This window comes from Toxotes jaculatrix, chromosome 6 (assembly GCF_017976425.1).
Source record: "Toxotes jaculatrix isolate fToxJac2 chromosome 6, fToxJac2.pri, whole genome shotgun sequence".
Lineage (NCBI taxonomy): Eukaryota > Metazoa > Chordata > Actinopteri > Toxotidae > Toxotes > Toxotes jaculatrix.
Window position 1 is genome coordinate 22125186 of NC_054399.1, and position 22200 is coordinate 22147385.

Genomic DNA, 22200 nt, shown 5'->3' on the forward strand with positions numbered 1-22200 from the left:
GATAGAGCAGAGACCAGGGAGTGTTCATCAGAATACCGAATGCTGCCTCGGCTGAGAGGTCACTGCGTGTGTGCGCTTGTGTTTTTGTGTAACCCTCGGAAATGACTGTGTTTTAGTGCGTTTTCACTGATTGCAAGAGACAGTTTCAGGTCGGAAATAACAGTCCGAGCGAGCGGTCAGGGCACGGTTTCTAAACCTGGAGGTCAGGGCCACAGATGAGGTGCGCGGCCCAAGTACAAGTGAATTTTTCAGGCTGACACTTCAGAACTTATCAGCTGATTATTTTTTAGCCGGGCGAAAGGCCTGACTCTGTGGATGGCTATGTTGGTCTGTCACCTCCTTTTTCCTCTTGAGTTCCCTTTTGGGTTTTGGTGAAATTTCTTGAAAACTACAGGATGGATTGTCATAAGACTTGGTACAGAGATTCTTGTTTCCCTCAGGATGAAATGTAACTCTGATGATCCCTTAACTTTTAATTTAGCGTCATCCTCAGGTCAAATTTTCTGAATTCAGCGTAGTAACAAATATACACAGAGACAAGATATTCTGAAATCAAACAATAAACTGTATTAGAGAAAACAGTAGGAATCACAGGTATAAGATGAGAGTGAATATTTAACACTAATCTTCTCTGGACAATCACAAATTAAACCGACGTATATTAAATCTGAATGACATATACACGTACACATAAAAATGGAGCCTATAAAACTTTGAGTGCTTCTAATTTCTGACCTTCAGTTCCCTTTTGCATAACTGCCAACATATTATACAGTGATGCCAGTTTTTTATAGATTACCTTTTAATTGGCTTAAAGTATTTCATAATTTCTTTTTAAACCATAAAAAAATAGCCGAACACAACACTCTATGGTGCTCAAATTCACATAACTTAAAAACTCTCTAATTGCAGAGCTTGAGTTAGGACTCCTGGCCAGAAAAGGCTGCAAAACCCTGAGCTGGAGTTTGGATTTAAGCCAGGTGATTAATAAAAAACACATTTGGATAATCACATCTGTGCACACCGAAAAAAAAAAAGTTACTGATCACGCTGCAAACCCACATCACCCCACGCTCCATTTAGTAGCTGCTCTGGAACTTTCAGTCCTATCACACAGCCTTCCTCAGCAGAAAGTCAGTCTTGTCCATAGCTGCAGCCCAGATTTGGTATCAGTCAGGGACTATATAGAATTAATTGTGGCCCTTTGCTTTAGCTCCATCATCAGTCAGTGTTGGTCAGTGGTTCAGTTTGCACACAGGAAAAGTCAAAATCAAATGGGCCATAAAATTGTCTGAGTACATCTGTGATCTCCAGAGGATGAAGCCTTTCCGTGATCTTTAATCCAGCCGCAGGCTGAGGTTCTCAGATTCTCAGTTTTATGCCAGTGTTGAGCCCAGTGAAGCCAGACCAGCTTTAAAAGACACACACACACGTAGATTATAAAGACAATGCATAAAACCTGGTTATGGTCTTTTAAACCTGATAATCGACTACAACACACAACACACATCCCATCGCTGCTGCTAAATGGAAGCTATGCAGCTGTCAGCTGTGCTTTTTTATGTTGTTAGTGTTAAAATTGTACCGACAGGCCACGTGACTCCTTTTTTCAATAAGGCCAGTTATGCAAATGCACTTATAACACCCACTGGATTAAAAACATACAAACAACAACTAATGGAGCTCAGTGGGTTAAAAAAAAAAAAAAAGCATTATTTACTTATTTATAAAATGGTTATGAGGGATAAAATCTCGTCTCTTATCCACAGCTGGTTGATGAGATGTAGTGAGACCTGAGGTTGTTGAGTCCTCTCTCTGTGGATAGATGCCCTCCCACCATATGCTGTCATTCAGTGTCGGCTTCAAGATGACAAGGTGAATCTTCTGCCTTCAAGCATGATAGCGAACCCTAAACAATAAACAATCCTGAAATGCATCACAAACATTTGTTTTTTTTTTAAATTGCTCATAGATAATTACATTGGAAAGCACTGGGTGAGCTACAGTATAAATAAAGGCAGTTTAAAGTCATATATTATAGTCTGAAATGATGAACGTGGGCAGTGTTTAAACGTAGTCGGTGTGGGTGAAGCTCGAGAACTGGGCCTGTGGAAAAAGCTGAGGATCAAGTTTCTTCATTGACGCTGAAGATATAAAATGACGTCAGGTTATTTCCAGACATATTGATGTGAAGGACTCTGTTTCTTCTCGACGCACCTTGGTTAAGATAATTGGATTTAATCTCCTTTCAGCATTTTTTGTTGAATATCCATACCTCCATATCTTTTTTACTTTCTCAGTCTAGTTTATGTTTTAGCTCTTTGTCAAGGCTGCAGTGTTTTTACAGCAGAGGTAAAACTGAATCATAGATGAACAAGGCACTGCATACGTAGTGTGTGTGTGTGTGTGTGTGTGTGTGTGTGTTTTGTGTTTGCGTCATCTTGCTTCTTTCCTGATGTCAATGTAAACACAGGCAGAAGTCAATACTCCGCCCTGTTTTATTGGTCAGTGCATACTTGTGATGAAACAAGATGAAGTTTAGTTTCTGGCAAGTTCAACAGCTTTCTGTCTTCATCTCCAGCATGTCACCCGAGGACGAGGATCATTTTGAGTCTGGCTTTTAGTTGCAGGACGCAGCTTTATAGTCCGCGTCCTCATACAGCCTCTGAACTGTGCCTGCTCACTCTCCTTTGAAGCTACACCTGAACCCTGTCTATAATAGCAAAATACTGTAACCACCATCATTTTTTATGCCTTTTTTTTTTCACAGGTCATCAGTCTATCAGAGGGTTAACACATACAGACCATCACATTCACACTCAGATTCACACATACGAGTGAGTTCCCAGTTTTCCCAATGGGAAGAACATGCAGACTCCACATTAGAAAGGCCAGTCATGGCTAAGGTAGTTGTTTTGACATTGCAACTACTGAATAATCTTTTGAGTGTTTCCTAAAGTTGCCCCTTGACTTCTTTTTACATTAATACTACCTGTTTATCTGAATTGGTCAGATCATTGATGATCATATAATGCTGTCCAGTTGTTAGGAAGGAAAATTAATTAAATGACTCAAATCCAAGAGAGGAGAAAGAGAGAAAAGAAATACTGAGAGAGGTTGAGAGAAAGAAATGATGGCTTTTATGTGGTAATTATTCCACAGATTCTGTATAATTCTGCAGTTTAGCAGTGAAGTGTACGGAGCTAAGCTGCAGACTGGAGTCTCTCTCTGCTAAAGTGACAACCACTGATTAACCTGTGACAGCTGTTACATCTGAACATGGGCTCAGCATGTGTTCAGCAGACGTGCATCATATGCTGGTCTGCTCTTTGAATGGTGTGTGAAAAAACAACCATTCCAAGTCAGCATTCAGTACTTGACAGTTTTTGAAGCTCAAAGCTACGGACACATTTCTGTCTACCCAAGAAAATATTAGGGTTCGATACCCAGGCCTTTTTAATGGTGTAGTGTGTGACAGTGTGTGTCTGTGTGTTTGTATGATGTACTTTTGCTCTGGAAATCAAGCTAATGGTTCAGAAGAATCACTGAGGCTTCATGAATTCCTCTCACTCTGCTTACTTCAAGCTCTTACGCACAAACACGCTCAGACACACACACAAACCCAGCCACTGATTAGTGTTTATTGAGGTCTGATAATATTCACCTGCGGTTCTTTCACACACTCCTCCCTCTAATTTGTTTGAGGCAATCAGAGTGTTTGATGAGCACCAGGCGGGGCTCTTCCCTCATGGCTACAGTTGTTAGCTGGAGTTGTGCCACTGTGTCGCTGATGAAAATAAAAGTTCTCTGTTGTTTTAAGGTGGATTGGGTTAGACAGTTAATAAAAGGGAGCAGAATAAATTAGAGGTAGCCATTGCTGTAATCTCTCCTCTTCACTTCAAACACCCAGTGTGCACAGAGTGATGGATGTGTAAGTTGTGGAGGGATGGGGTGAATATGTAAACACAGGAAACAAGAGAAAACAAATGAATGTGCTCATCAACAGAGAGAGTCAGAGAAAAGGCTTTAATCAGAAGTAACTACACTGCCATCCTCTCATTGTTTACCCTGCTTTTTCCTAGATTGCATTAAATTCCCTCTTGTCCCTTCTCTGTTCTGGTGCCAAGACTTCCAAGAGGACAGCGAGAGCAGTGCTGAACCTCTGTGTGTAATCTAGGATAAATAATGCATCGCACTTTTGACTGGGCCCTGTCCTATAACCGCTGAGAGAGAATACTCTGCTACAGGGATCCAGCTCAGTGGCAGCCTGATATATAGACAAGAGAGTGATAGAAGGAGAGAGACACAGAGAGGGTGCATTTATTCAGTCGATTTGACGGAGACAAAAAGTGATGGGGAGAGAGAAAGAGAGACAGACAGAGATAGTGACAGATGTCCAATTTAAGAACTATTTCATATCTTTACAGCAGGATATACAGGCTTTGCATTTGAGTGACAAATCTCTCAGAAGTCTTGTCGGCCGCCATACTTGGAGAATTGACTCGGGGCAAAAAATGTCTAGATGCAGGACAAGTGTCCTGATAAAAAGTGAGTTGAAAGATTAAGGTGTAAATAACACTGAATACTCTGACAGGGCACATTTATAAGGGCTTAGCAATATACAGCTGTTTAAAAAAGGACTAAGGATTAACATCCGGTTGGGTTTAGCCAACTAAAACTCCTTTGTTATTGTAAAAAGGAAGATTGTAGTTAAAGTTAGGAAAGTTAGAATCTAAGGTTTACTGTCTGTACAAGGCGGAGCACGAACCGCAGTCTCCTGTGTTCAAGTTAAATCAAGTCAAATTTTATTTAAATAACCTTATCTCAGATCACAAATCACAGATAACTACTCTAACACATTGCTCTTCAGCACCCCTCCCCCCCGGCAAAAAAAAAAAACCCTCACATCTCAAGATATTTTTTAGGATAGATTTTTAACATCCCAGTAATAAAAATATATTCTCTAACCCTTGCCTGTATAGTTTATGTGCTTTAAAGAAATGTCCTTGACTTCTATAGTGCCCTGATGCACAGACTCTCGGCTGTTTACTGTACCAAAGATTAAAGATTGCAGGGAAACTGCCAGCTACAGTTTTGGACCCAGTGTGCCTGATAAAAATTCAACTTTTATACCTAGAACCTGTTACTACTATCTCTAAAGAGACGGGTACACAGAAAGGGGATGTTGGGTAAAAGAAAAGAAAAAAAAGGCTAAGACTTTGTGCACGGTGTTGTGTTTGATTGTGTGTTTTCCAGTCAGTCAGTGTGTATGAGTTAGGCGCTCCTGAGCCTTTCAGTGTGTTCGCTGTGTACATTAAAAGCAGCATTTGCTCTCATCTCCTGTATGACTGCCTCTAGAAACGTCTTCAAAGAAGAACACGTGTTTTTACTGTCAGGCTGAGGACCAGCATGGAATGAAAAGACATGAACAGTGAGTCCACAAAGGAGGAGGAGGAGGAGACAGGGGAGGGATCGATGGTTGGAGGAGGAGGAGGGCAAGGGAAAGATGAGAGGGAAGGATAAAAAATGAGATACCTGTGAGAGTACAAACAGCATATTCCCACCTTTGAACAATCTCATCATATAACAAGCGCACACACAGGTTAAACCGCTAAAGATTTCTCCTGTTGCTCTCCATAAAGGTCTTAAACACACGGGGCAAAACTCTTGACACAGTACGTTTTTTTTTTTTTTAATATATTGACTCTTCGTTTGATGTCTTGTCTTAGCTGAAGCCTTGTTTCTTTGAACCGCAGTCTGCTCCAAAGCAATTTTCTCTTTAGCTGACAACAGTTTATCTTGTCTTTTCTTGATGCCATGAGAGCCACCTGTCTTATTTGTTTCAGGATATTAATACTTGTCGCCAGAGAATTAGAAAAGAGAAGAAGACAGGCGTCAGAAGAACAGATGAGGAAAGAGCTAAAGGTGGTTTTGGCTGAAACGCATCTTTCCAGTTTACCATCCTGGTATCTGTCTCTATCAAGTTAAAGGTGCCCTTCATAGACACACTCTCCCCAGTTAGTTGATGACATGTTCACAACATAGCGAGATGTAAAACAACGCGACAAACACAACACAAAATGCTCTGTAGTCAGTTTGCTGTAGTTGGAATGTGTGTAAAGTTACAGGCTTTGATGGTCTGAATTTGTTTTTAATGGACCTCACTGTTTTTTTTTTTTTTTTTTAGCTTTTATTACTGATCTTTATTGATTAATCTATTTATTAGTTGTTAAAATCTATTAATCACTCTGAGATGGCCACTTGTGATTGGATCACCTGAGACACATGTTAATGGCAGGTCTGAGCAGTGCCTTCTTCACTGCTGTGAGTACAGTAGTTGTTGCTCTTGGTTATGTAATGCCAAACACTGTGGAGCACACTGGCAGTATGTTCACACATACATTCTTTCTGCTGATGGTGGCAGCCGCTGGCTAGTCGATGTGGAAACAACATCAGCACTAAATGAAGCTGAAGCAGCATGTTTTAATTAAAAAATAAAATAATAATAGTAAATTACAGTCTGAGAACACCAACAGTGCAGCCAAACTCTCTGCTTCACAGAAAGCGAGTGTGTGTGGAGTTATTCTGACCCCAAACCAAAAGCTTCTCTGTGATGAAGCCAAAGCCCAAACCCTCAGTCGATGCCAAAACTCAGCTAAGTTTTTAATGTAATAAAAATGCAACTAATAAATCATATTTTTTTCATCTGTGCCTAAGGTCATAAAATGTTCTGATTTAGTTAACACTTCATGGGGATGAGACTTCAGAGTTGCTAAGGAGGACAAGAAAGGATTTTGTCCTTTGGCAGAGTCTTGATTCAGTCCTGGCTTTTAGGCCATGCTGCATCTGTTCTGCTCATTCAGCTGAGGATGAGCGGTGTTTGGAGGATAGGCCTCAGTGCTTTGCAATGAAATCTTTTCTGCCTCTGCAGACAAGCCAGATGAGAGGACAGATAGGAGACACGAGTCACCTAAGTGGTTTTCAGTCGACCTGCCTTCTTACAGCAGGGCGGGAAGAGTAAGAGGGGAGATAAGTAGACACATCGATGTGTCTACCCGGGGTTAAAATAAAAATCCAAGAAATTAGATTAATTAATTGCGTTGTGAAATATCAGAGACTATAACATATAATGGACAATAAACACAGACAACAGTTAGTTCATGTGACACTGAATTAGTAACCAACTCTGTGACCTACATATATGCGCTGCCTATTGTGTCTGTTAGATAGAAAATACACACATTTCAGGGGCACATCTGGGTCCAGTCTCCATCTGACACTAGTGGAAAAAGGCTAATCTTTCCTGGAAACATCCTCTGATACATGGAAAGTTATAGGGTTCACCTTTCTGGTTTGTTTAGAAAACCCAGAAAAGGAACTGAGTTGTAGGACTAATAAAGAAATGAACACCACCTACAGAAACTCAAACTCAAGAATAACCAAGGAATATGAGACAATATGGAATCAAACATTTGATCTTTGGTTGAAAAACACTTTACAGCAAAGAGTGTTTTGAAGAAAATAGCAGCACAAAAGTGGAACAGATTGTGTTCTGAGAATTACAACTGTATTTCTGTCTTTGTCTTTCTCTCACCATCCACCCAGAGTCAGGCCATGCGCATCGTTCGGACGGTTGGCCAGGCCTTCGAGGTTTGCCATAAACTGAGTCTGCAGCATACACAGCAGAACGCAGACGGACAGGAGGACTGCCACAGCGAAAAGAACGGCAATGAGTCCTCCATCACAGGTACACAAACACTCACTTTACACCTTTCTTTCTAAAAAAACACAGCAGGTGATTTAACACAAGTCAACAAAACAAATAATACAGGGTTTTGTTTTTGTTTTTGGTCTTTTGGACTAGTACAACGGTAGAGAAATCACAGAGGCAGTCAGACGTGTGGGTGGAGCTGATGTAATGGTTCAGGGTTCAGTGTGCCAGAATGATGAGTGTGCTGATGGAGGAGGCAGAGGTTTTGTTTGGTTACAGCTGTACAAATGTTTGACTGTGGCTAAAACTGAGAACAAAACAGAAACTGTAGAAAAGAGGCAATGCAGGCGTCAGGTGTCCAACAGAAGTAGCCAAGCTTGTGCTACCTCGCTCATCCGCTAGTGTGTTAATCTGCCAGCTGACCACCATTAGCTGTGCAGGCTCTTATTGTACTGCTATTTTATGGATGACCACTGGCTGGGGGATCAAATCACTGTGAATTTTAAACAAGGTCTTTGACAATACACTGTTTCATAATACGTCCTTTTTCGTCCACGTTCATTTTCATCAAAATATGTTCATTCATTTTCTACCGCTTAATCCGTCAGGGTCACGGGCAAAATATGTTAAAATAATGATATTTCTGGGAGTGTCCTGGTGGCTCAGTTGATAAGACGCACACCATATAATGACCACAGCTTCCATCCCTGTTCATTCCCTGTCATGCTCTCGTCACCTCTCTCCTGTGTACTTTAAAACAAAGGCATACAATGCCTCAAAAGTATATATTTTTTAAGTTCTGGTTTGGTGTGAAATTATCATTTAAAGTGCCATTTCTTTTCAATTTTCTTGTACTTTTACTTGTACCTTTTACCATTAATTAACAATGCGATGAATCAGTTATTGTCAGCTGCTGTGTAAAATCTTCTTGTCACTGCAGCCTCCACTCTGCCCTGAAGAACTAGAGCTTTGTTGCTTTGTCACCACGTCTCTCAGCAATTGTGTAGTTGTTTAATAGAGTAATAAGAGAAAAGAGAACTGAGCTATGAAGGTACAAGCCAAGTTGTAATAAGCTATATTCCTTTAAATAATTTGAAGGAGCGCTGTAGAGAAGTGGGTCAGGAAGGAGGATGGAGTTCCAGGGAGAAGCAGCCAGGGACAAGCAGCCATCTACCCTCTGTGTGAGCAAGGTTTCAGCTCAGTAGAGGTGCAGAGCTTATCCGTCACCCCTTTAGAAAGAGGAGATAAACAAACCCGAGAGGAATTTTATTTTTAGGTCACGGAATGAAACGGAAAAACTGTAAAAACTGTATCATCTAGACCATGATGGAAATGCTGGAAATTGGAGATAAAGTCCAAAAATAATGCAACTGTCAACACGTTTCCCAATGTGCACAAACACCTATACAGTTCTCACAGTCATATGTCGTCAGATAGTACAAACAGATTGTAGTCTACGTGTACTCCACACACACACACTCATGCAGACATGCTCATTCCTGCCTGCATTGTGTTGAAGTTGGCAAGTGGGAGAGGACGTTGGTTGGGTTGAATGTCACGGATGAGTCAACCCAAAGAAAGACTGCACAACAACACTGGTGGGCTGAGCTACTTTTATCCACTGCCTCGTGCCTGGACGGGATGGGCTTCGCTGCAGCCCAGGGACACGTGGCTCTGAGTGGGGTCTGAAAGGACGGACATGGGTGTTCAGCGGTTGGAAGAGTCCACAAACTGAGCTCTATCACTGCACCGTTCCAGTCATTACAGCAGCCAGCACTGGTCTCCCTCCCCACTCCGATCTGAGAGCATCAGGCTGGGGTACGTTATCTCCACAGCCCCCCTCCAGAGACGAGCTCGCTTTCACATGCTGATGAGCCCAGAGATCACCCATACACTATAACTGTATATCCACACCCACACAGTGAAAGGACCCCACACACATACAAATGCAGGCCAACACACACACACTCTCACACACTTGCTGTCATGGTGTGTTAAGCAACACAAGAGCCGTCACGCACAGCCAACGAGCTTATCTGAAGAACTAATTATCATGGCAATGAAAGGGGAAGGGTAGAAGAGTGGGAGATAGTGGATTACAGAAACGGAAGTCTGGAAGAAAGCATGGATGGTGGAGGGGAGGAGGAAGAAGAGATGGATATTAGAGGAAAAAGGAAAGTTGGATCATGGAGGACGAGAAGAGCAAGAAAAGATGAAATGTGGAGGTGGATTAGAGAGGAGGAGGGAGGAAGGAGAACTAGGCTGAGCAGCAGGGAGTCAGAGGAAAAGAGGAAAGAGCAAAAAGTGTCGAGTAAGTGATGTTTTGTTCACAGAAAAAAGTCTTTTTGCAGGATTTCAGAACCATTGTAGAAAGTTCTGCAACATCATATGAACAATGTAATCTTCTTCTCAAACAAATAACCACGAAAAGAATGGCTTACATCACTGGAACTAATAATGCCCACTCAGTGGAAAATAATATCATTACAGTTCACATTAACATACAACTTTACTGTGCCGCAGGCAGTTCCATTCAGCAGTTCAGTGAGCGCTAACTATTGAACACTGAATTAAAGCCTGCAGGACATATGATTAATGTTCTTGTCGACTTCTCGGTAATGTTAATGCTGTCTGTGGAATAAATCTACCGAACAAAAAAATGTTTATCGAAACATGTCCGTGAAGATTCTCAGTCATCCAGGTCGTGGTATTTCTAAGTGATATCCGAAGGCAACTGGACTTGCTTAAGGTTCTTGAAGATGTTTCCGTTTTTTTCAGTCCGAACTGACTAGGTGGGAGTGAACAGCAGAGAGAGAGAGAGAGAGAGAGAGAGAGAGAGAGAGAGAGAGAGAGAGAGAGAGAGAGAGAATTGGCCTATGAAAGGTCGTTGGGTCAAATGTGGCTGGCAAAAGAGAAAAAGCAGCATCACCATCACAGTGGTGACCTTGAGCGAGGCCCCCCACTCCCAGCTGCTCCAGTGAAGCTGCTCAGTGGCCAGCAGATCAGACTGAGGTTGTACTGGGCAGCTTCCAGGTGTGAATGTGTGTAACTGTGTGAAGATGATCAGGGAACTCCTGTAAAAGAGAGGCTGCCTCTGAGTGAAACTACCCTGTGTAGTGTCGTAGACCACCGCCTCTGTTTAGTGATGGTCGTTCCAGTTTGAAATTGATGGCTGAAATTGATGACTCCTCTTTCGAACCATCAGTCTTAGTGTGAACATTGGTGTCCTCCGATGAGTGTCACCTATCCATCAGATGTAGATGGACTCCTGGAGTCCTGGCCTGAAGAGCTGGCTCTCCTGTGTTGTACCATGTGTTAGTGAAGCAGTTGTTTTGTCTCCCCAGTGAACCTTCCTGTCCTTCATTGCTGCATTGAACTGTGTGTGGGTGTTTTGTCCTTGGAGGTGGACGAGAATGTTACTGGGCTTGAAGTGCACAGGGATGATGTGTTTATTGAAGATCCACCTGAGATTTTCCGATATTCAGGGTTTTTTTTTTCTTATAGTATTTTATTTGTTTCATGTTACCCCTCTCTCTCCATGTGTCACCTGTCTATTTGTGCTACTAAATTTCAAATGAAGGCAAAATACCAAAATAAATACTTAGAAAATGAGAGAGATGATGATGATGATGACCCTGAAACAAAACATAATAAAAACCTGATGTCGAAAAATATCACATTTCATTCACAGTGGCTCAAGAGGTTAAAAATATATTGAAATAAGTTTAGAAGAGATGGAGAGGAAAGATGGAAGAAGAGGAGTTGTGGTGGGGAGAGAAGTAAAGGTGGTGCTGGGAGCAGGTTATCAAGGATGAGGGTTTTGAGGGGGAGGAGAGGGTTCGGTGTGCCTGTGTCAGATTGTTGGTGATAAGGTTTAAGTGGAGGAGCAAGGTGGCACTAATGGCTGGGTGCACAGGAGGAAGAAGTCAAGTCTAAGTGGAAGATGAAGGTGGAGGTGGGACGTTGGCACAGATAAGAAGGAAAGGACATGAAGAGAGGAGAAATGTCACCTCCTGTTAACCGTCAGGCTAACTGTCGCCTTTTACCCTTCTCCTTTCAATCTCTGCTTCTTATCCGGTTCCCACCGTCGTTTTTCAGCACGTTACCCAACGCTCTGATTCTACTGCAGATTTTTTCTTCACATTTGAGATTTAAGAAATAGTTTCACACGTTTGTAATCAAGCTTGTCTTTCCAACAATTTCATGCAAGGGAATGCAGATAAATAAACAGAAACAGTTACAGCATGTAACTCTCCCTGAAGCAGTGGACTTTGTGAAGAACTTTACAAGTTTGCAGTGAAGCCCTAGTTTGCTTAATTTGGATAAAAGAGTTGTTTCCTGCTCTGAGTTGCTTAATTGGGTTAATTTAAAGAAAAAAAGATTCATGATTTTCATAAATGAGTGTTTGCAAATAAAATAGCATAATGAACATACTTGATTTGAGTAAGTATGTCTTTATATTGAAGCTTGTCAGAGGAGTCTGTTGAGGAAATATTAGTACCTGCCATCTATATTGTGTAGAAAAAGCTTTGTCACTTAAGTGACTATGGTCCCTGTAGCATCCAGTGCAGTTATTTTATTTGCCAGAAAGCAGATGCAGAAACAAGAATGCAATTAAAAAAATGTGCCACTTCTCTGGCACCTTACAGTTCCCCTTTTATACAATTTATTTTGAACTGGGTGACGTTACGATACCCAGCCAACAACTTCAGGGTTTGTATTCGAGGGAGGGACGTGTTCCAGCAACTGTGACAAACAGTGTTAGAGTTGTGCTCCGGTGAGGCAGATCAAATACACTCAAAATAGTAAAATGTTGAACACTATTCAGACTGCTGAGGGCAAAGGCAATGTTATAATCCTGAGAAGGTTTTCAAAACCCATCTGATTAAATCAGCGTGGAACCTTTTTGCTAGAAATGAGACTTTATAGGAGCATTTTAAATGATTTTTGAAGTTTTTCGGTTTATCTAATACAAATTCTGGCCATTTTTTAATCGTGTTTTATTTAACTGAACTGGATGGCTTCCTTTGACAGAGATATTTAAAAAAAAAAAAAATCCAATTGTAGTCAAAATTCAATTTTTACCAAATGAATAGAGGGGGAATGTCTCAATAATTTTTTTTTTTGGCAAAGAAGTCAAATGGAATCCAGTTCCAAGGTCACAATTTAATTAAACGTGTGGGGGCGAAAAGAAGAAGAGGAAGAGTGGTTGTTGTGAGCTGTTTTGTTGCAGTCTGCTTAGATTTTGTTATTCCATTGTTAATTTTATCTACATCAGTGAAACCACAAACTGTGTCCCATTCTGACCAATTTGTCCCTTTAAAAATGAATTAACCACAATTTGGAACAGTGTTTAAAACCTCAAAGCACAAAATGGAAACTCCCAGGAATCAGGAGAATGCTGTCAGAGTTGGATATTTATATTTGTATTGTGTTACTGCTTTTTGTGTGGTAATATAGGGACTAACTTCACTGTTTATTTGCTTAAGACTTGTATGTATTAAACTATGACTAGTATGTATGGATAATGTTTCTTACTCGCGTGCATCTATGTGTCCCCGCCCATGTGTGCGTGTGTACATGCTCATGCCCACATGTGTGTATGCAGGCGTGCGTGCTTATCCACCTGTATGTGTGTGTACTTTCCTCGGCCCAGCTCGGGAGCTGACAGGTGCGGAGAAGACGCCGACCGTCGCCGAGGAGACGGACATCGACGCAGAGGAGGTGAGCCACGTGCCAGCAGCGGAGGAGTTAAACCTTAATAGAGGAGTGACTGATCTGGATGCCACAGCCAAGACGCCCGATCTGAACCACTCGGACAACAAGGTAGGTCACCATATTCCTACACATGTACAGTATGTGGGGTTCTCCCCCTTCGAACAGCAGGGGCTTAAATCAAAAACAATCCTTTCTGCCAATTAGGTGTCTTTCTGCACTTGTGAAACTAGAGAGATAATCGTTTATCTATAACAGCATGTGTCAATACGAGGCTTTAAAACACAAAGTCCAAGAAAAACATTTATCGTGATCTTGGGTCCTTCCCCATCTCTGCTTATTTTCCTATCATTTCTTCACTGTCAAGTCTTTAATAAGGACATAAACAGCCAAAAAAAATGAAACAAACAAAACAGAAATAATATGAATATTACAAAAAAAATTACCTGAATGTTAAACTTTATTGAATAGTTGGCATGGTTAAAGCAAACTCAGGGTTATTTATAAAAAGAGAAATAGAAGTAAGTTCAGCTTAAGGCTTGGAAACCTGGCAGGAAATCAAATATCTGTCCATTTACTTCTGGCCAGGCTGGCCCCTGAGTGTAACAGTGGATATGTAAAGTTCACACAAGCCTTCAGATTTTCCAGTTTTATGTCTTTGACACTCTGGTATTTACAAGATTTCCTTGAGGCCTCAAATGAAAAACTTTTTTTTTCACTTTGATTTGAATATACATGCCTGAATTAAGCACCAGTAAAGTCAAGTTAACACCAAGTCTGTGTTTATAGACAGCACTAGTGTAGAAATAGCTGTCTGCCACTATCCTTGTGTCTATTCGGGGGCTGTCAGCAGTAATGTTGGCAGCTGAGCTCCAAGATTACTACACTAGTCATCCAGTTCGTGTGTTTGTGTTTGTGAAGCCTCATAGTGTTAGAGATTTGATACAGCTCAGTCAGACCGTCTGCTCTCTGGCCTGTGGAAACTCACCACCAGCAGTCTCTCTATAATCAGAGAAATGCTCTCTGGCCTGTCTGGAGGTGTGTGAGCCCGGCTGCGTGGCTCAGCTGGCAGAGCAGCGTGGTAGCTGGGATTTACAGTAGCATGTAGGGGTGTAATTGTGTTTTTGATCGAGGCGGCAGTGGGAGGACGATGCAGCACGACGAGGGCAGAGAAGGGCTGTCGGGTGATGTTTATTACATTACTCTTTGGCTGGAGACCTTGGGCTCTGCATCAAGTTGGCAACAATGTTGTATCATGATCATTTTATTATGTTTTCATTTTTTATCACTTCCCTCTGCCTGGCTTTGCAGAGTGAGTAAGAGAGAGCGCACCTGGACTGGCTCCATGTGCTGCAAAATATTTGAACCTGCACAGCAATGCTGAGGTGAAATATTGTTTTCATGCTGAAAAACTGGCTGTTGGAAAAAAAAATAATAATAAAAAAACAGTTTGGAGAAACGACTGCTTTCTTAGTTTCGAGATGTAACTTTGTCTCCTAAATGTTACTATCCTATGAATCTCTGAAATATTATTGAATGCACATAAGCCATAAACTTCTAAAAAAAATGTTCTGTATCTGTAAAACATTCACTTCATTTGTTTTCCTCATACAGCTGCTCCATGCAACTGAAGTGTGATTAACATCTGTGCAGGGATGTTACATTGGAATTATAATATTGGAAAAGTCAGCACAGCTTGAAGCGTGTCCCAGATGCTCCCATAGAAAATCTCTGGGCTGTGCACTACACTTTAACAGAGGTGGAGCAGTTAATGTACATTTGCAGAACAGTTAATCAGTCATCATCCTTTAAGTCTTTTTCTCTTTTAAAACTGAAATATACTGTTTTGAAAACACTTCTGATGAACTATAAATCTCACCTTTATGCCATTAATTGGTTTTGGAAATGTACTGGTTAACTACCCTCCTTCAAAGTGTAGCACCCAGACGCTTCCTGGAGGGGGGGCTTACGGGACTGAGAGAATCTGGGGGAAACGGGGATAGGGACATGACACTGACTTTTAAAAAATATTTAACCCAGTTCACAATTTTTGCCTGACCTTAATAAAGTGTTTTAGAGGCCTAAAGCTCTCAGTATGCTTCAAACAAAATTCTAACAGTGTATGAAAACCCCTGTAGGAGCGTGGAATCACGGGGGGGGGTGCATTCAAAAATGTTCATACCATTCGGAAATAGACTACAAAACCCACTTTAAACAGCCATCGGCCAAGTGTGCGGAGGTGCAGATGTGAGCTGGGTTTGAGCTTCTCTCTTAAGATGTTTTTTTTTTCTCACAGTCTCCCATTTGAGGGAACAGGTATCATTTATGCTTTTAGAAATGATTTTGTATATTTGATGACCTGGTTTGTGAAGCTTACTGAAGCTTTAAAGCTGACAACACATGAAAGCTGGTAAACTTTCTAAATCAACAGAATCACACCTGATGGATGCACACAACAAGGCTGCAGCTTTCTTAGCAGAAAAAAAAATCATCAGACAGAGAAGCTGTGGCCTGAGAAGACGCCAGTTTTTGGGATAAAGTTTGCAGCATTTGCCAAACTTGCCTTTTTCAGCCAAGCAATTATCTCAGAGGGCATATCTGCCAGCGCAACTAAGAAAATGTTCTGTTTCTGCTGCATTGCCAGTTTCCAGGCTGCATTATTTATGCTTCGTGGTAGTCACATTCTGTTTCAAAGGCAAGTTTTTGTTCTTCCGTTCTTTGTGTTCTTTTTCACCTTGCCACTAAAGGTGTCAAAAGTTCCTCTTTGCAGGAAAAGCCCTGATCTGTAGTTAACTCTGGGTAATTGCATAGTTCCTTAGGCCGTCTCATTTAATGCTAAATGATTAAACAGGCAAGCTGTTAGGCAACACTCCAGGCCGGAGCTTATTAGACTTTTCATCAAGACCCCAAGGAGAACTTTGGGGTAATGTCACCTTAGGCTCCAGACTCACGGAAACAAACCTGTCAACTCACAACACCGAAACTCACCAGAGCAGGACTTCGAGACCCATTCTGGGTCCTGAGTCACAGTTACAAAACCAAGCTATTCGGCTGTTTAACAGTCCTTGGGTCCCATTAACTTTCGAGTTATGAGACCTTTCATTACAGCCCCTGATTGAAAGTAACATGGCGTGAAATCACTGAAACAACGAGCTCCCAGCAATGACCTCTACTCTCAGGTCATTGGAGGGAGGGTGTGCGCGTCTGTGTGCAGGACAGTTTGCGTAGCTGCCTTAGTGCGTACATGTACTGTATGTATTCTTTTCGTTTTTTTCCCTTTGTGAGATCTGTCACTCTCAACAGCTTGACAGATGAAATAGGAATGTGCAGGCACAAGTGGAGGAAGGTAACATTGAATAAGATGTGCTTGCATGTGTCTGTGCGCCTTTACGTTAATGCCCTTGCATTTTTATCACAGAACTGTGTGTGTAGGTTCCCGAACAGAGGGATTTGGTTCACTACAGGGTTCCTCTGGAAGCTCATGAAAGGGAAAGCAGCCTGTGAGTGTTAAAGTTCATTCTCTTCCTGTCAGCTCCCGTTAGGCTGACAAATCCCTCGGCGCCCTGCGTTCAAACGATCCCAGAGGACTCGGGGAGCACACATCAATCCTACCTTGGGCTTTGTGTCCACGCGGTCGAGTCAGGGCTTTTAGTTTTAAAAAGCTTGCCTCCAGGATCAGAAAGAGAATTCGTATGAGACAAATTGGAAAGACAAAAGTCACAGTTTTGAGATTACTAGATTTTACACATTTCTAGAGGCTGCACTGTTTTTTTGGCAAGAGACAGATCATCAGATCATCAGTGGTTTCAATAAGAAGTGAGTGCTGTGCATAACAAATGAAAGAAAACAAAAGATAAGACTGTGCCTGAAACAAAATGCCAAGATGATTTCAAAACCTCAAACCAGAATGATTTTCTTTTATATCCATATTGTGTTTATAAGCTCCCGTTCAAAAATAGGAGATCAGTGCAATAGTTTAAGAGCTGTTGTTTCTTTTGTGTGTCAGTTAGACAGGAAGAGAAGTGGAATGTGTGTGTGTGTGTGTGTTCATGTGGGCATGTGTGCTTTAAAGTGAGGCCGTACAACAAATGCTTTGATAGAGGTTTTGCCTCTGGCCCACTTTCAGATGCTGTCAGGCAGGTGTAAACACTCTGATCTCTGAGTGTAACGCTACAGGCAGCAACTCCACCGACAGCACTCTTCCTCTTTTTTTTTTTTTCTCTTATCCCATCATTAGTTTGCCTCAGTTGGTCCAGATCTGACAATGCAAGCACAGGCTTCCACTTACTAAATGAAAACCTAATAGGCACAAGCTAAGGGACCCATAGGGTCAGGGTCCCCTGGTCATACATACAATGAAACAGCAAACATATATGGAGAATAACATTTTCAACAATACACAAATTGTGAATTATCATTTCACTCTGATTTAAACTGAGCTTTTCTTACAAGGACATTCTTCTTTTTCTAATAATTTATACCACTTAACATAGTTCTTTCCAGGAAACTTGTCACAAAATGATCATGTCTTTACAAACCTTTGTAATTTCAGGTACAATAAACTCAGCTCACAGCTCACTTATGCAATACTGAACTTCATTTCATTTTCGTGCAGAATGTGAATCTGTCCAGTTAACCCCATATCTTGAAACTGATCATGAAAAAGCTTGTACGATGCATGTTTTTTCATATTCAATTACCCGTGAAAAGAAGCCGCTATTCAAAATCTTGTCATAAACTTGACGTGATGATGGCACTGGTATTAACTTGTCTTATCTAAATTGCTTCTTTCCAAAATTGGCAAGTGCTGCTGCAGTGGATGTTTTTACTGATTGTATTCATTATTCATTTTTTTTGTCAGTTATTTTGTATCACAGAATTTCTGGTCCCCTTTTCAATACGTAACTTATTTAACTGGATTAATATGAATGGTGCTAACATTTGTGCAGTTGGAATTCAAACAGAAAACGGACATTGTTTTCTGCATAAAACTACAGGGATGTACCGCTTTACTACAAAACATCACCTACAACTACGTGCATTTCAGGGTTTTAGTACCAAAGAGTGAATGTCTCCTACTTGCTCTTAAAGCTTTTACCCAGTGAGACTGTAAACACCATGAATTCTGTTTTCACACATAAGATTACTTACCTGGCCCCAGGACACAGTGATGATGACATGAAGTCCTGTGTAGGAAGGTGGAAAGAGGTGTAAGAGTGAAGTGGAGCTAAACATGAAATGGTACAAATCACAGTTTTCCTGTCTGTCTGACTGGAAATCGAAATGTGTTGGTGCACATCATGCAGCCATCAATCGAGAAGAGTCCGAAAAAGTAAGAGGGAGTCAGGCACAGGACAAGATCCTTAAGTGCAATGAGCATGTTATTGATGTTTGCTTACACAAAGCCTACAACTATTTGCTTGTTCCATTATTCAAAGTAGAAGATAATGCAACAAAAAACGCTCTGGCTCTGATGAAAACATTGTTTTAAAATCCTTCAATGTCTTGTATTATAAAGGCAGAAGCTCAAGTTGTAAGTATCCTCAGACTAACTGAAAAACAAGAGTAGACCAACTGAAATGATGTCCCTTTTTTCTTTAACAGTTTTGTCGATGTACATTATTTCTAACTATCAATACCCAAGTTCCCAAATCAGCCAAAGTTCTCTGAAATGTCATGTCGTCTGTATGCTTTTTTTTTTTTTTTTTTTTTAAAGCTTTCAACATAAAATCACTGGCTATTTTGCCCTCTACTACACACTTTAATATCACTACACAACTGGCACTACAGATGTCAGAATACATTTACATTTCTTTTATTCAGAGAAAACAGAATACAGCGTACACTTTCTTAACGTTTAGTGCATAAATACTATGTACACTGTGCAGTAACTGAATGCAGGAAGTCACAGCAATAGCAAAAACTTACCTAAAGGACCTTTAAGTTCACAGCTTCTTTGTCGCATCAACACACACACTCTGCCTTTTTCCCTGGCCGTGTCCTTGCTGTACAGAGACGTATCTTTTCTATACTTTCACACCCAAACAGGCAATGAAAATGCAGCATCTCGACTTTTCACTGAGTGTAAATTCATTGTTTTTTTTTGTGAGAATGTCTGTTGACCCATTTATAACGGAGAGACCAGACCTAGTTTTTCATGGGGTTGTTTCTCTTGATAGCCTCACAGTGTGATGATGATTGGTTTCTCAGTAGCTTGTGTTAGGAAATGTTTTCCTCTGAGTTGTCAGCTGATAACAAAGTGCAAGAATTATTACTCACAGAGTAATAAAAGTGTAAAACAGTGACCTTTTGACTCTTGGCAGAGCTGAGTCAGCCCAGGATTGATCAGGATTATCTTCATACCCAAATGATCACTTCCACATATGGGCTTTGTTTCTCCCCTCTGTCTCTCTCTGTCTATGACTATATCACTTTCCTCTCCACTAGCTTCCATTTTGTGCTGACATTCAATATCTTTTTGCAGATTGGGCCATGTTCATGCCGAATCGAGTAAAACAGTCCCTGATTAGACTGGAATCAAAACCAAGAGGGCTCTGAGTGCTGAGGCCAACCTGCCTTAATCACAAGGACATGCACATTAATGCCAGCAACTGTGTAATTGTATGGCATCATTAAAAAGTAATGAGATAGCCATAGCTAAGGAAGCGAGAAATGGCATTTAGAGTAGCTTGTACAACAATAACATGATTGCGATGAAAGACAGACAAAGGCAGCTAAGCTAATATAAGGAAGCAGAAATCCTCATATTTGTGTCATAGCTGCAGATTTTCTTTAACAAGCTGTCAGACTTTCAGACTGCTTATTAAAAAAAAATATATGCATCCATCTCATGTTGCTATGGAAATTGAAAATAGCCAGTGGAAATCTGAGAGGAAAAGAAAAGCCTTATCTGGAAGGTAACACAGCCACGGACAGCATCAGATTGTTGTGAGTAACTAACAAAACCCAAAGCTTTGTTAGTTACTCACACCAGGCCTGAGGAAAGGTGTTTTGATTTGCTTTGATGTGAATATAAAATTATTCTGTAAGACCAAAAATGCATTCTACTGTCCATGGTCTCTTTTTATTGTTTTTTTTCTTTATTCCCCCATAATAACCAGACATAGGTTGCGAATCACAATGAGACATTTGCAGAAGAGACAATGTTTCATATCAGAAAATTCAATAACCTGATGGCTAAAGTTACCACTAATAATATCCTCAAGAGGCCAGAATGCAGTGCAGCCATAAGGCATCATGGTGACATTGTGTCTGTGTGTGTTTTGAATGGTACAGCTCTTCAGTTGTGCTTAAGTAGACGATCACTGTTTGCTCTGACTAAACTTTCAGGTCTGTTGTCTGTTTAACACAAGTTAGTTTGTGCAGTTCTTCACAGGGCGTGGTGTAGTGCCGTGCAGCAGGCTTGTCAGTAGGTAGAAATGATATGGGGACCACCTGCTGCACAGCTCAGCTCATCAAATCACTGAGATAATAATTTAAATGTATTAAATGTACGTTACTTGTAAAGGGCTCTTCACAGCTTAATGTGAACACCTTTACTTGAATAAGACCTCCTCTAAAACTACCCCCATATAATGACTGTTAGAGCTGATGGTATGATCTGATATTACAGACAAAGCCACTGTAAAATGATCCCTCAGACTTTTCCTCAAGAGCCCTCGATAAAGCTGCAGATCTGTGGCTGAGGCTATTGGCAGTGAAGGAAGCCAGACCCTGTCTAACCTTTTAGTGTTTTATTGTCTGTGTCTCTGTGTGTGTGGGAGGGGACAGTCTGTTTGACAGACAGAGAGCAACTAGTGTAATCACAGCTGGAGGAAGAGAAATAAAGACTTCCTTTATGCCATGTCATCTATCTTTAGTTTCCTTTCTCTCTTTTTCCCCTTTCTTCTTTCAGCCTTCTTTTACTTGCCTGTTTTCTCCCTCTCCTCTGTTCTGCCCCTCGGTGAGTGTAACGAGAGGTTAAAAGATAAAGGCTGACTCCAGCTGCCTGCTAACAACCTGTATTAGCATGTGTATGTGTGGGAATTAGATGGTAATAGTCGAGTTTCCCTCAGGCAGACCAGACTTGAGCAGTTATCATGAGGAATTTCAGCAGCGGGCCGTTTTTCTCCATCCCTTTTAACTCCCTCACTCAGTCTGAATATTCTGCTCTACTGTCTTCTGTAATTGGCTTTGACTGTGCTAAACAACTTTAGGATTCTGTGTGCTGAGGTGGATCGTTGTTTTTCTTTTGTCAGTCTGTACAGTAAACACAGCACAGAGAGGCTAAAACAATGTTTGAATATGCAGGCGTTCACTCAGCAAACTCAGAGAGGCTGTGTGTGAGTGCATACAGGCGTAGTTGTACATAAACATTCATAATGGATTCAGTGCTTGTCTCCATTTTTGTCTCTAAAAATGAAAATTGATCTCTGTGGATCGTTTTAATCCATCCATCCATCATCTAAGTTCATTTACTCATTCATGCATCCCACAGCTTTGAAAGATGATGGTTCTCTTCACTACTGAAGCACTTTTTATGAATGTTTTTTGTTTCCCAGTACCCATAGGCTACACAAGATTACAAATGTGGTTTTTCTCAGTAATCTTCATCTGCTCATCTGCTCAAAGTGCCTCAGATCCCATATTTCTCTGCCCTGTTAAGCATTTTTTGTGACATTTTTTTTTCTTTTCTCCACATGCCATAACCCCTCCTAGCTTTTCCATCCATTTTTGAGGAGGCTCTTCAGGCATCGGCTTCTGAGAATAATTTG

The 22200-nt window shown here is 41.1% G+C and overlaps 1 protein-coding gene across 4 annotated transcripts in view; it reads left to right on the forward strand.

Annotated features, from left to right (window-relative positions):
- Positions 1-22200, forward strand: part of nos1apa (nitric oxide synthase 1 (neuronal) adaptor protein a) — a 155453-nt gene that overhangs the window by 85580 nt on the left and 47673 nt on the right. For all 4 annotated transcript variants that reach the window (XM_041040269.1, XM_041040268.1, XM_041040271.1 and 1 more), the window contains 2 exons: positions 7606-7747; positions 13368-13537. In XM_041040269.1, the coding sequence (XP_040896203.1) occupies positions 7606-7747; positions 13368-13537 (312 nt within the window). The remainder of the gene's footprint in view (positions 1-7605; positions 7748-13367; positions 13538-22200) is intronic.